Raw genomic sequence first — 14743 nt, forward strand, 5'->3', positions numbered from 1 at the left:
CGTTGCCACCGCTGCTCATTAGGCTCGGAGGCAGCGAGATGTCAGCTTGACTTTGTCACCCAAAGGCTGGAACCACCGGGGGCGAGCGCTGAGTCACAGCGTGGGGTTGGGAAGAGCTTTCACACACAGGAGCATGAAACCACGCTGGTTTCATGGCACCAGAGCCTGAGAAAATGCCAAACGCTGCTCTGGGGCTCAGCTCGGAGCATCCCCAGCCACCAGTGATCCTCACCACTGCAACACAGAGCCTTTCCCACGCTGGAAAGCCTTTCCACTCCATAGCCATGCCCAACAACTCTCCATCCTGCTCAATGAGTGCCATGGGAGCAGAGTTTCAGGTCACCATAATCAACCACCATCCCATAACCAAGCCAGATGCATCCCCCAGTTTGGGGTAAAGCACTTCCCTTGGCCTGGGACACCAAACCCCTCTCTCCAGCAGGACCTGAACCCAACAGGGGCCAGCTGAACAGCTCTATTTTCCTTTGCAGCATCAGGCACCCATTGTCCTGCTCCTCCCCGATTCCCTGGGTCAGCCCCTTCTGCACAGCACCGCACATCCCAGCCCACTGCGGCTCAGCCATCAGCAACAGGCAACCTGCATTAACTAAAAAGGTTTACAATAATTTAAGTATTCATAGGGCGCAGAACAATAAGTAGTAGGAAATACAATTTGCATAATAAATATCAATATCACAACAGCTAAAACAAACCATGACAAATTATCTGCTGCTAAATGGCCGGGAGATTAGAGAATGTAAATTGCAAATCCTGAACTCTAGGAAATGACTTCTCTAACCTCCTCCGTCTCGTTCAGCAGACAGAAAGGGACTCGAGACGCACTGAAGCTGGCCAGGTTCCTGCTGGAAACGTCTTCCTGCTTTCCATTATGCATCGACTTTAATACCAAGAGGAAAACGATTTCCTCTGTCCTGAAAGCTTAGCCCTGGATTATTTGTCACAGCGCGTTCATTGGTTGCTAAGTGGAAGTGGGTGCTGAGTGGAAGCTGTGGTACATACAGCAAGTGGCCGTGTCCCAGGACAGCAGCTGGCATGGGAGCGCTGGTGGGAACGTAGGGGCACAGAAGGGTTGTGACCTGACCATGAACACAGTAGGCAGCTTGGGAGGAGGTGGCACATCCCACTGACAAACAGCCACCCATTGCTGTGGCTCACTCCGAGACATCTCCCAAGGGATGCTGACAGGGGTGTGGGATGCTGGGAAGCTGCTCCAGCAAGCCACAGTCCTTGGAATCCCAACCATCAGTACCTGGGGTGAGGAGCCAGTGATGGAGGAGTACGCAGGACCATGCTCCAGCCTCAGTACCACTGGCGAGGTGGGATGCAGTGACACAGCTCCATGTAACAGCATGAAGGCAGCGCATTCAGAGGTGCCCATGGGACAGACCATGTTCCTCACCCACTTTGCAGAGGCTGTGAGAGCAGGAGCTTCTCCCTGAGCTCCCTGTGCCACTTGCAAAGATCCTTCACGTGTGTCATTCCAGTTCCCCCCGCCGCCAGTGAGCGCATCTCAGAGACCAGATGGTGGGTTTGCATTTTAGAGCAGATAATCAATTGTTTGCTAATTCAGCATTCAAATCAGGAGCAAAGATGAACTTAAAAAATGAACTTAGCTATGAGAACTCCAAAGTGTGGCACTGCCAGAGGCAGAGCTGAGCCCCACAGATTTAAATGCACTTGGAGCTCCTCCTTCCTGGACCACACGTTTCGATGTGCCTGCAGTGATGTTTGGCAACAGAAGCCATAGGTGTGTGGATGAGCTATGGTTGCTGCTAATGCTTCCAGCCAGAGACTGAACCAGTCCCAGCACAAACTGGCACCAGTCCTGCTGCCACCACCCTGGGAATGGCATCAGAGGACACAGCATCACCCAGCTGGTGCCTGATTTTAAGTAACTGACATCAATTAGATCCTCTGCAGAAGAAGTTGCAGCAGGAGCCTGTTTTAGATGGTTTTACAAAGCCAATGATCAATTACTTGGTCTTAATCTCATGAAAGGGAACCAAGAGTACTCACTGGCCACTGTGGCCCTCCACCAAGTCCACTGCCTTTGCCATTCCTTCCTACATCAACCAAGAAGGGAAAAAGAACCCGCACAGCAACATCTCCCTTCTGCAGGTACCATGGGACTCGCCATTCTTCAGCAGCTCTTTGAGCCTCAGATTAAAGGTGCTATAGAGACTGCGACCAAAAAGATTCCTCCAGGAATGGCAGCGTTTGTTCCTGCTACGTATTCTGTCAAGAGGAATGAAACAGTTGTCGATCTTGGGGAAAGAGCCAGCTCTGAGATTTCCAAAGAGCTGCACGCAAGTTTAGCCACACAATTCACATGAAAGGCAGCGTGGGGCTAAATCCTGTGTAACTCTGAGAATGCAGGAGTTTGTCAAAAGGAACCCGGAGAAGGAATAATCAAGTTATAGCATTTGGGATTTAACGGCTCGCCTGACAGGCATCCAGCACTTCCCTGGTGGGCCATGCTGCTCAGCGGAGCCTTGGAGCAGCTCCCTGTACCTGTCCCCAGCCTGGGAACCCGGCGCAGCCGCTTCAAAGAGCAGGCAGACCCTCAAAGCCCAATTTCCCATCCTCCACGTACTGTGACAAAGTCTCCTCTTGCTACGCTCTCCCCCCATAAATTTGGGGCTTTAGTTACAGTACAAATAGCTCCCGATAGATTCCATTCCTCTGCCTCCCACTGTGATGAACAACAAATTTGTTCAGCATTTTAAAAGGCATAAAACGGATGCTGAAGCATCAAACACAGCTCACTGTCACCAAGGGAGGAGGGGACGTTGTGTCATCCAGCCCATCAGCGCTGGCATCTCTGCCTGCTCAGAGCCCACATCCTCCCACACCGGAGCTGGGACACCGGAGCCCTGTGTTCAGCATAGGTTTTGGGCTGTGTCCAGTTGTCCGGCCAGATCCAGAAGCATCAGGCTTTGGACTGGTATGGAAAAGATGGCATGTTTCAAAGTGATTCTGGAAAACAGCAGTGCCAAAACAATAGACAAATGCAACATATACACCAGTGTATAATGCACTGACTGTAATTCCCATGGGACAAGAACATGGGCACGCCACGGCACAGCCATACTCACTGGGAGCAGTAATGCGGTCACTGTAAGGTGTGGGTGCTGGCACCCACCACAAGGACAGTGTTTTCCTTCATAACATACACAGTTTTCCCCGACACCCACTGCGTATTTGCATTTGCTTTGTCTCCCCTGCACACGTGGAGGGGCTGGCTTTAGATTTCCATTTTTGTTTCTGGAGCTAAAAGATTAAATTTAATTATTTTGAAGCCACAAGTGTGACAATAAGACAAAAAAGTCTTTTGATTTTGGAGAAACCCTATTGAGGATCGGAGGGGCTGTCATCAGTGCAGCATCAGTCTTCATTATCTGATCCTGTTTTCAATTGGCAGAGCTTTACAGAGAACACCGCTCTTTCAACCAAATGATAAAGGGTGTTTGAAATAAACAGAGAGAGTCCCCAGCCAGTGAATACCTTCGATTGCTGCGCACTGTGACTTAATGCTAACGCCTGTGAACTCCAGCTTTTCATCTTTTAATAAAGAGCCGTGCAGACGGGAGGTTTTGCTCGCCTCAAACCTTTGTTTAAAAAAAACAGCCAAAAAAACCCCAACCCAAGCCCCCCAAGGAACAACAAGCGCTAAAAGTGAAAAAGTTCTCTCTGAGCAAAGTCTCTGCATGTATTTATTCAACAGGGTCCAAAAAAAGCATTGCCGTGCCCCCAGCAGACCCCTGCCAGAGCAAACACAGGCCAAGAACCCCTCTGCACCGCTGCAATGCAACCCCAAACCTCACTCGCACTGACCACCTCGAGCCTGCCTGTCCATTGAGACCCAGCCCCGCTGGCACCGCGCACATCGCTCAGCAATGCGGGTGCATTAGTGCCCATAACATGCATGCACAAAACAGCGATGGGTTTTCCATCATCTCCAATAATTCCAAGCAGAAAGGTTAAGCTCCCATGTCTGCTGAAATATTTTCAGATGGTTTTAAAGAAACCAGATTATTCCCTAGTGTGAGGAGAAAGCCCGACAAACCTCGCCAGCCTGGCTCCCCTGCCAGTCTAACCTTTTTACTGCTGGATAATGAGGAACACGCTATAATTTAGGATGGGGTTGGGGGTATTTATTTTTTGGAGGCACAGATCTAATTGAGAAAGGAGAGGGACAAATCATTTCATAGTCTTGCATCATCTTTCCTGCAGATGAGTCTCTAATGCACCCGCGCCATAAAACTCAGGAACTGTGCCCTCTGCGTGTTGTTGTGACAAATTTCAAATCAAGAGGGTGCTTGAGTTGGATTTATTACAATTGGAAGACAAGAAATTGTACTCTTTATGAGCCAATGACACAGAGCCTTATAATAAGAGAATGAAGTATCATTTGAAACGTAAAGCAAATTAGATTACCGGGGTCAAACCCTTCTACAGAGACATCCTGTCTTCTGAGCGCCTCTCGCGCTTGACATCCTCTTTTCAGGCTCTGCATTAGCATTTAAGTGTGTTTTAAATGTGTTTAATATTCTTATAGGAGAAAAGTGCCTGCAGGAGTCCAGACACAGAGACCATGGGGAGGGGGGGACACACAAGCCACCAAAACACGTGCCAGGGAGCTGCAGCCCTGCTTGTAGGGAAGCTCCTGTGCTGCTCCAGACAGGCACTGCAGCGAGTGCTGGGGCTCAGCTTGTTTGTTATCCTACAGGAGATGCTGGGAAGGAAAAAAGCCCATTTGATCCCATCAAAAGCCATATCTCCCCACCACAAGCTGCCTGGTGGGTGTTGCCTGCCCCACCTGCATTCCCCAAAGCCTGCATGGACCCGACACAGCGACGCCGACCAACCTTGGGCATCACAGACGTCCAAAAGGTGCAGCAGGTTCCCCAGGGTTGGCTTGGTGGGGACAGGGAGCATGGGAGAACCTTCTGCTCCTCGTCACCCCAAAGCAAACCTCGTGAGGCTGCTCCTACAGCAAATCCACTCAGATCATCACTATAAATACACAGCTACCACCAAAGACCTGATTTTCCCTCCGGCATCTCACATGTACAGCTCCGGTCTGTTGCTCCCTTCAGCATCTGCTCTGCTAGGGACACCCTGAGCTGCAAGAGGCAGCAAGTCCCAAACCTCAAAGTCAGGCTGAGACGATAAAAACGGTATTGGTAAACACCTGAGCCCGCAATGCAAAACTTGGGCTGCTCCTCTGATTTAAGAGACTTCATGTCTTAATCATCTGTCAACACGGCACGTACCCAAGCCTGGTACAGAGGAAAGGTCTCCCAGAAGGGATACAAACATCGCACATGAAAGGAGAAGCCTTACTTAGCCTAGAGGGAATTTCAAATGAGGAACAGCAGTACTCCGGCTCTCGCTGTCAAGAGCGGTTAGATTTCCATTGACTTCTTTTGTAACAGTGAGGCTCGCCTTTGAAGAATCCCCAAACATCTTCACCTTCAGCTCACATTTGCAGGCTCCTGCTCATTGCTCGCGCTGCGATAGCACTCGGGAGCCGCAGCCAGGGGCCAGGACCCCAACTGCAGCAGATGCTGCGCAACAAACAGGAGTTTGCTGCCCGCTCGCCCTGATCGCTCCCGTCACCGCGCCGAACGCAGCAGACAGGAGGCTGCAGATAAGATGCCAAGACAAGCGCTGCTGTGCTGGGGTCGCTCGGAGCGAGACGCGGCAGCCCGGGGCTGTCGCGCTGCCGGAGGTGTTGACAGCCCGGCTGGAAGCATCCCCACTGCTGATACAGGGATGCGCGCTGGTTGTACCGGCCCCCAGAACCAGAACGCCGCAGCTCCAGGAAGCAGGCAGTGGTTACCTGTCCTCCCCTTTGCACCTGCCCTACTTTCCACTGAGAAGCAGCCTTCTTGTTTACTGTCAGAAAGGGCTGCAAGCATCAGAGTGGGCTCGGAAGGGAGATAGCGTTTGCTTATGGAGAAAAAGGCTTGTGGAGCATTGGAAATAACAAAAGGCTCGCTGTGCTTTCAGCTCACCAGCAGGGATGCTGCAAGTGACAGCATCTACAGGTATTGCTGTTCCCTCATGGGATGGATGAGACCCAGTAACCCCCGAGCATGGCCACCCACTCCTCAGCATCCTCAGAGCATACATGCACAGGCTGCACATGGAACCACCGGATCCCCAGCAGACACCACTACGCACACCCGCACACGCCGTGTTTAAAGGTGCATCCTAGCCCAGTAATTGCAGGGCTTTTGTAAGCTTGTCTCAACTTGCCGACAGCTCCAGAGGAAAACATAATTCGTTAAGTCTACGCGAGTATTAAAGAACAAAGCTGGAACTCCCATACAATTATATTTTATCTCAGAGCAAGGTGAAATCATTAGATATTAGTGAAGTGCAGCGGCACAAAAATGATCTGTTAGCAGGGGTTCATTACATTGTATTTTCAGAGCTGGGAAGATCAATGTGTTCATGCATCATGAATTAGTCTCATGCCTTCATCTTCCCTGCTCTCCGGAAACCCAACATGATCTATCGCCAGCCATACATCATTGTTTCAGCGCTGCGCATTAATGACAAAGCTACAGTTTCCACTTGTCAAGCTGACCAGCTGCATTTTTCTGCACAAGATGGGAAAAATCCGGAGCAGGAGGAGGAGGAGAAGGAAGAGGGTCATTTCTGGGTCCAGGCTTTGAAGTAAATTTCAACCGTCTCCTTTTTCCATACATCCATCACTTTTATAATCTGTGCCTCAACTTGCTCTCCTTGCTTATATCTTATATAGCTTGGGTGAGCTGCGGGGAACTGGAAGAGTAAATCCATTGAGTGGTGTTGCCTGGTGCCTCCTGCACACAGCCCATGGAATGGCACCTCCCTGTGTGTTCCCTCATGGTCTGGGACCCATCTGGGCTGGTGCCTGGAGCAAAGGGTTTCCCATCACTCACTGCAATCACTGAGATCCTTTTCTTCTCCTCCCTACTGAGTCAATCAGAAAACACCATTTTCCAGTGACACCTCCACAAGAGTCAGCTCTGCTCTTTCAGCACAACCCAGGTGCCAAGGCCAGGAGCTGCTGCCTCCTCATCTCTCTGCTGGGCTGAGCACAGCTCCCTGCTTCCCTCCCCACTAACCCAGTTACAAGCACAACTCTTCCCCTTCCCCTCTCCCCCTGCCTTCTGCAGCTCACTGTGGATGTGCAGACAAAGCAGGGAGCAGTTGGTGGGCTTCTCCCACCCACCACACTCACACTGCTCCCACTAGCACAGTAGAGCAGCCTCTGACGTTGACCTGCCTTTACCACCCCCAGATGCTGTTGGCCCCATTTCACAGACAGAGATGCTTCATCAAGGTCTCTATCACTGAAACTCCCTTCTCGTTAAGCATCCACTCCTCCTCTGCTCAACTCGTCCCATTTCTTTCCAGTGCAAATGCCATAAGCTCTCATGAGGAGCAATTCATGTGAGGCAACATTGTCCTCTCACTTTGAACACCAGCCACAATGCTCATGGGGAATGCAGCCCCATGTGCTCCAACAGCTCAGGGTAGGAGCAGGGTCTCACTCTGCCTCGCAACCACTGGCACGATGTGGTCCCACTTGGAGGGCAGGAGCTGCCTCCACTGTTCCCCACTGCCAGGCTCCCTTAGGGCTGCCTTTTACTACTGTTATTTTTTATATATCCAGACATTGATCAGCAGTGTTTGGAACATGACAACGTGCCGATATTTCCCTTGTTACGTGACAGATGACTGCACGGACGCAGGCGAGTGCTGCTCTTGCTCCTGGTCATTCACTAATGCTCACAAATGAGCTGACAATGGGCTGGACTCTTCCAGACACTTTGTTTCTGCCAGACCAGGATGCTTTCAAGGTAATGCTTTAGCCATGGCTGAGGGTGAGGCCCTGCAGACTCTGTTCTGGTTTACAGGGTCACTGCTGCAAGAGCAGGCAGTGTCCACAGCATGATCCGGGCTCATGGCCCTTTGCAGGACATAGAATCAGACCACACAAAGCATTGGGTTGGAAGGGACATCAAGATCATCTATTTCCATGTGGCATTAGAGGGGCGCACACAGGCGCTGCCCATCAGCGCACACAGCCATGGATCTGCTGAGGGCTCCAGTGCCCGCCTGCCCGCGATGAGGAGCTGCCCACCCTGCGGTGCGCCCCAACCACCCTCAGCACCAGCCCAGCACCTCCAGGCCGTGCCCATGGCAGCGTGGCCGAGCCGGGGCTCCTCTCGTGGCACAGAGCAGCACAGAGCAGCGCAGCCGGTGCCCTTGCTGTGGCTATTGACAGCGGCGAGCAGGGAGCCTTTCAGAGCCTCTTTGTTGGTTTTAAACAATGATGCTGCCAGAGCTATTTTTGCTCCCTCTCCCCTGCCGCACAGCGCTGGGGAGGAGGGGTTTGTGCAATCAATGGGCTCCGATAGCATGGCACTCAAAGTGACCTTTCAAATACCAGCCAGAGCCGGGTCACCACAAATTGTGCTCTCCTCCCCCGCGGAACATGAAAGCCTTTTCACTGCTGTCTGAAGGGCCGGGGAAGAGCGCGCTGTGTTCTGAGGACATCACTGAGAGCCTGGTCCTGGTACTAACAATAACCGGTGGCTTCCTGCCCCGAGCAGCAGCATTGCCCCGATGTGACTGGCAGCATTATCTGCCACATCCTGATGTTTCAGCCACCCTCTTTTTGCTCTTCGAGCAGCAGCCCTGAGACCCACTCAAATACCAACACCCAAAAGCCAGCGGGGCCACACGTGGAAATCCAGACAAACCTGAATGTGTGGGAATGTGGACGAGCATCCCGCTGGACATGCCTGCTGGGAAGACCAGAAGCCTTGGCAGCACCCATAGCCAGGCAGGTATTGTGCACACAGGGGAAAGCAGAAACCTCACTTTCTTGCCCTCCATTTGTAATTCTCATGCGTGCCACTAAATCCTTTCACCTGCCACAAGTGGAACATTACAGAGCATCACACCCCGTGTTGCACAAGCACAATGGCATCCAATGCCCTACACCTGCAGTTTCCAGCCTAGAAACAAAAGTCCCTCTCCTGGACCTAACAGAAAGCAAACCAGAAACCATTTATTTGCTCCCAGTGCAGCCTAATGGGCAGGATCAGTGCTCTGGGCCACAGAGCCTTTTGGACGAGCTGCAACCACAGTGCAGCACACGGCATCGATGCTCACAGAGCAGCAGGCACCAAGGGCTTGGGGTCCCCAGCCCTACAGCAGCCTGTGTAGGACTCCCAGAGGAAGCAGGACCCCAGTGAAAGCACAGGAACGGCACAAGCCGTGCTGTGCTGAGCTCAGCATGAACCAGAGCATCTCCTCTCCGCGTACTCGCAGTGAAGTGGTAACAAATTGCTTCTATTTCTTGAAGCTCTTCACTGGCGTGCTTTGCCCTTTCAAAATGAAGAGAGGGAGTCAGCACGACACTAATGGTGCTCTAAAACTATCCTCTGATATGGCATCACGGACAGCACGCATTAAATTCAACTACAAACATGTTCCTTAACGGAAACGGCCAAATACTCGTTTCCTGAGATGCTTCCATTAGGAAAAAGTATTTGCGAGACAGAGCAGTTCAGCACTGTGTCGTGTTGAGCATTGCTCCCTGAGCTGGAGCACGGGATAAGGATAGATGGGTGCCTGGGGAAGGGACACAGCAGCCAGACAGAGACCAGGCATCAAGCAGCCCCACTTCACTTCCTGGGGCAGGACATCCTGAACCCATCAGTGCTGCCCAGGCTCCCTATGCTGGAGGTGTAAATACCCTCAACAACCTCTCGGAACTACTTCAGGCTCTAAATGCGGCACAGACCAGCACATCAGTGCTTCAGAATTAACCCACAGACCAGAAACGCAAGCTGTGCCATGGAAAACATGTAGCACTGGATTGATGCTGCTTGGAAAAGGTTGTTTGTTCTCCACAAGAGCATCCTGCTCTTCCACTGGCACAAATCCATCTCCCATGCTGCCCAGAGTGATTTTTTCTGTCCCAATTTACCCCCAAAAAGATGCTTAGTCAAGCATTTTCACCTGACCATCAGCAGCCTCTTGCTTCTCCATACACAGAGCTTAACCAAGCGCCTTGCTAATTATTTATTTGACCATTATGTCTGCAAGCAGGTTTCCATTTCCTCGCATTTTCTCATTATTGGAAATGATTCAAAAAGACACTGTGTCACTACAAAAAGATCAATGGCTTTGATCATATTTCCTTTGCAACTGTTCGATGTTTACCGTTTAAGCTGTATTAAATTACAATTGGCTTCAAAGGTCTGGGTCTTATGTGGGCTTATTTGCTTGGAGAATTGAGGAGCCGCACAGTTAAAACTCCAGGCTTGCTGGACTTGATACCAGCCAGCTACTGATGAAGCAGGCCAACATTTTCAAGGTAGCGAAGGGGAGAATAGAGCCTTTCCTTGGCAGGATGGGGAAGCTGCGAGATGCTGAGGTCAGGCTCCAGAGCAGCATCTCGCAGAGGATGCAAAGCCCGCTCTGGATGCTCTTTGCCATTGCAAAGCCTCAGGGAACACTTGTGGCACAAGGTACTACGGCGCTCTGTAAATACTTGCAAGAACAAAAGCCAGTGTTAATTTTGGCAGGGCCTGGCTCTCATTGTGGCTCAGCCTCACCCGCTCGGTGCGCTGGGCTGGGATCCCAGCAATCCTGCCTGCTTTAAATTGATGTCCCTGTCTCCCTCGCCTTCAGGAGCGAGGCACAGCAGCCACCCAGCCGGGATGAGCTTCTCCCTTTGTTTCCCAATGCACATCCTCAGCTTTTGTGTGAGATTTGGCTCCCAGCACTCCGCACAGAAGCTTTGATTTCAGAGTCCTTCGCAGCGCTGGGTTGGACTGAAGGATGGAGGAAGCAGATTCCTTTTTCCTTGGGCATTGTGTTAAAAATACCCTCACCTCCGAGAAGCAGCTGCCTGCTCCTGGCTGGTCTCCTTCTCGGTGCTGGTGCTTAAAGGGACAAAAGCATGAGCATAAATTGAAGGGCCCATGCCGCAAGCGAGCTAAATATAAATGCCCCTGGAGCAGCACTGCCCGTCTGGGAGCTGTTTGCTGCTGGCTTCCTCCTGCCCCCAACAAAGGGTCCCTTTCACCATCCCCAAAGCAGTGCCAGCGACTCGCAGCACGCGGTCAAAGGGGACGAGATGAGGACTGCACAGAGCTCTCCTTTCTCCTAGGGCTGGTTTAGTGACCACCCATGGGAACGCTGCTGCCCGGGCTGCAGGAGGCTGCTCCCGACAGCGAGAGGCAGGATTAGCGAAGGGCAAACCTGAGGGATTTCAAGCACTTTTGACTGGGCATTTTATTCGGGTGCAAGATGCATCCAGGAGATCTATTGTGCTGTCAGGTGAGGCCGGGGCTGCCGGGGAAGAGTTACGAGCTGCCCGGTGACACTCGCTGTAATCAGGTTTTCACATTGCTGGAGCTGATACAGCTCTGAGCTCCCAGCTGCCCTGCCTCATAAGCAAACAGCTCCCAGTGCGGGCGGGCTGCAGTTTAACTCAATTCCCAGCAAGGATACAGAGCCCAGCATTAACCCGCATGGACCTGGGGTGCCCCCGGGGGCCAGGGTAATGCAGCAATGGAAAACCAGGTCACCAGAGCCATCCCCATCCCCAGCACAACATCCATCATCAATTCCATGGACGCAGCACGGCAAACTCCAGCTCCCGGCCAGGGGATGCTCTCCCAAACACAGCCAAGGGCAGAACAGGGGTGGTCAGCTCCACACATCCCTGAGGGCTCTGCTTCCATCCACCTCCATCAAGTCAGCAGCTTACAAAGTCTAAAACCCCCAAAGTCATACACAAGTTATGGGTTTCCCTTTCCCTCTCTCGAGGACAAAGAGCTCAAATAGTAGTTACTGAACACACATTTGCTACCCAACATGTTCATATTTTAGAGCCAGGACTCCAACTGCAAGCCTGCATCAAACAGGCACCTTCGGTGCCTTCAAGCTGCTAGAGCCAGGAGACAGGAGCAGCACCGGGTGCTGCTGGGCTGGTCGATATTGGGCAGGACCCCAGTGAGAGGCACCCCACAAGCACAGGAGCACAGCCCAGAAACCAGGGATGTGCAGCTGATGGCAGGGTGGGGCCCACAGGAGGATGCTGGCAATCCATCCCTGCTGGTGGTGCAATAAAGTACATAAGCCCTTATTTTTCTTAATTATTCCTGATATTTCACCTGTCATGTTGTCAGCTTCCTCTGAGAGGAACGATAAATAGTGCTTCTCATCTCACATCCTCAGGGAAAGCTTGCTATTTATTCCTGTGATGGGCAAGACATCATGACTAATTAGGAAAAATGGTGCCCTGCTTGCACCCCGGCAGGAGATCGGTGTCATCAGTTTCTGCTCCCGGGGACATGGGGGCAGCTGCTGATGGCCCATGGAGAACAGCCTCCCATGGCATTTGTTCACTGCAGCATGGGAGAGGGAAAGGATGGAGAAGGGGCTCCTCCATCCTGCAGATCCATATCCAGAGGCTTGAATAAGGGAGACTGGAATTGTGAGAAACTGGCTCTTCTCCCAGGCAAGCGGGCATAGGCAGGCAGGTGTATTGGTGGAGAGGCCGCCCCAGGGACAAGCTGCATTAAGCAGGGCATCCCCTCACCCCTCCTCACAGATCAGCCCCCGCGCTCCCGTTGTAAACCCCAGCCCTGAGCAGTGGCAGGATTTACTCCTCCTCTGCCCTGCCACCAGACACACTGCGACCATAGCATGGTCATTGAGACGGGCGCTGGAGAGGACAACTCGCACGGGAACTGCAAACACTTCACATTCAAAGTAAGCAAAATTCATTTCCAAGTTGCTATGACCACAGAAGAGAACAGCACTCGCTGTCAGAGCCATGCAAAGCAGCCAGAGCCGACACAACCATCTTCCCTTCTCCATCCTACCCCCAACCAGATGCTGCCTCATCCTCATGCCAGCTGCTTGGCCACAGCTCTGCGGAGACGCTGTTCACAGAATGAGTCCAGCACCGAGCCCTCCCTGCCAAGCCTTTCCCAGACCCTTCCCAGAGCCCTAAGGAAGCACGGGAACAGCCTCTCCCAGGGTGTGGGCTGGCAACAGGCAGCGAGATGCCCTCACCAGCGTCATCGGGACCAGCTCATAACCTTCCCCTTCTCAGGGTCACAGAGGCCCTTTGCACATTTGGTACCAAGCATCTGACCCATGCTGACAGCACCCAGAGCCTCTACAAGGGAGCAGCAGAAGGCGAGGAAGCAGTTTCCTCCTTGGGAACCGGGGGGGAGGAGGGAAAGATCTGAGCATCCAGCATCCGCAGACACTTCACTCAGCAGGGGCTGATGGAATTCCTGCTTGCAGATACAGTTTCTTACAGTAGCCTGGTAAATTAAAGCTATTTACTCTGTATTTACAGGCTTACAAATAAATCTCAGAAAGCATTTTACTGAAAGAGGCAGGGGGAGGAGGAGAGAGGAGAAACAGAGTGTTTTCTGGGCTAAATATAACCCAACAAGGCCACAAACCTCCTCATGGTTACTTATTAGCTAAGGGAAAAGGGAGCCGAGCGCTCACACGCTTGGAACAACGCTGCGCAGAGCGGAGGAGAGCAGCATTTCATTCTCATTTGTAGGTAACACGAAAGAGAAAAGCAAAGTGTTCTTATGTAAGGGAAGAGCTCTCCCGAGCCTGCATCCCCAGCCTGTGTTTGCACCGCTCCCATCATTTTAACTGAGCGCTGCGGGTCAATGGGAAGACATTCAAGTTGTAACTGTGTGATCTGCCCAGCCTATAATGGCAAGCGGTGGGCTTGGTTTGGTTTTTTTAAGTGGCTGATGGAGTTCTCTTTGTTTTGTTTGGTGTGTGGTGCACAATGCAGCCGGGCGCATTAGTCAGGAAAATCAATAGCTGCTTCGAAGGGGAAACATAGAGGCAAGCAGAGGGACCGAGCTCTGAGGCACGGGAGAGGAGCAGGGAAGGAGGAAGAGGAGAATGCTGTGAAGCAAGTGGGGCCAGACTGAGACCCTCCTGCCTGGGTGAAGCCCAGCATGGAGCACACAGCAGGCTTCTCCTGGGTCCCATCCCAGAGCCCTGCTGCCAGTCAAAGGCTGAGGTTTCCACTCGTTTATGCCCTTTCACACACGCAGAAGCCAAAGGACAGATGCTTCTAAAAGCTCAAGCGCCTTGAGACTCACCACGCTCGCAGGCGCGCTGCAATGTCATTTTTCTTTCCAGAGACTGACAGTGCTGGTTACCAGACAGCACCAGCGGCACAGAGCCCCTGCAGCACTCTGATGCACGCTCCATCGCCAGCCTCCTCCGCACAGGGGGACAAGGCTGAGGCAACGCCACCGCCCCTGAGCCAGGAAACCAGAGCGCATACCCGCGGCATGAAGTAATGGACTTCAAGCCACACATCTAAACCTATAGCTTGTAAATGATTAGCCCTCGTGTAATGAGGCTCCCGTCTTCTGGTGAGGCATTAACCAAGGATCATATGTCCTGCCTGGCTCCAGAGAGCTCCTTACGCTCGCATCGTTGGGTTTCCCAGGAAATCTGAGATGAGGAGCCCTGCTCGGAGCCTTGGCCCACAGCACAGGGAGGCAGGTTACCCTGAGGTCACAGGGCTGCGGTGAGCACCAAGAACAAGGCGTGTTTGCCCCTTTTCCAGACATTCCCATCACCATCTGAGCTGGTCAGGGCTGCACTGGAGCCCATCCTGCCCTAAGCCATGTGCCAAGCC

At 52.3% G+C, this 14743-nt stretch overlaps 1 protein-coding gene across 8 annotated transcripts in view; it reads right to left on the reverse strand.

The window, feature by feature from the left end:
• CADM1 (cell adhesion molecule 1) overlaps positions 1-14322 on the reverse strand; it is a 139474-nt gene extending 125152 nt beyond the window's left edge. For all 8 annotated transcript variants that reach the window (XM_061368317.1, XM_061368316.1, XM_061368314.1 and 5 more), the window contains exon 1: positions 14196-14322. In XM_061368317.1, the coding sequence (XP_061224301.1) occupies positions 14196-14307 (112 nt within the window). In that variant the 5' untranslated portion in view covers positions 14308-14322. The remainder of the gene's footprint in view (positions 1-14195) is intronic.
• Between the last annotated feature and the right edge of the window lie 421 nt (positions 14323-14743).

The sequence above is a fragment of the Neopsephotus bourkii genome, unplaced genomic scaffold (genome assembly GCF_033783945.1).
Source record: "Neopsephotus bourkii isolate Nb327-2 ecotype Australia unplaced genomic scaffold, CSIRO-AGI_Nbou_v1 NB_1433, whole genome shotgun sequence".
NCBI classification, from domain to species: Eukaryota; Metazoa; Chordata; class Aves; order Psittaciformes; family Psittacidae; genus Neopsephotus; species Neopsephotus bourkii.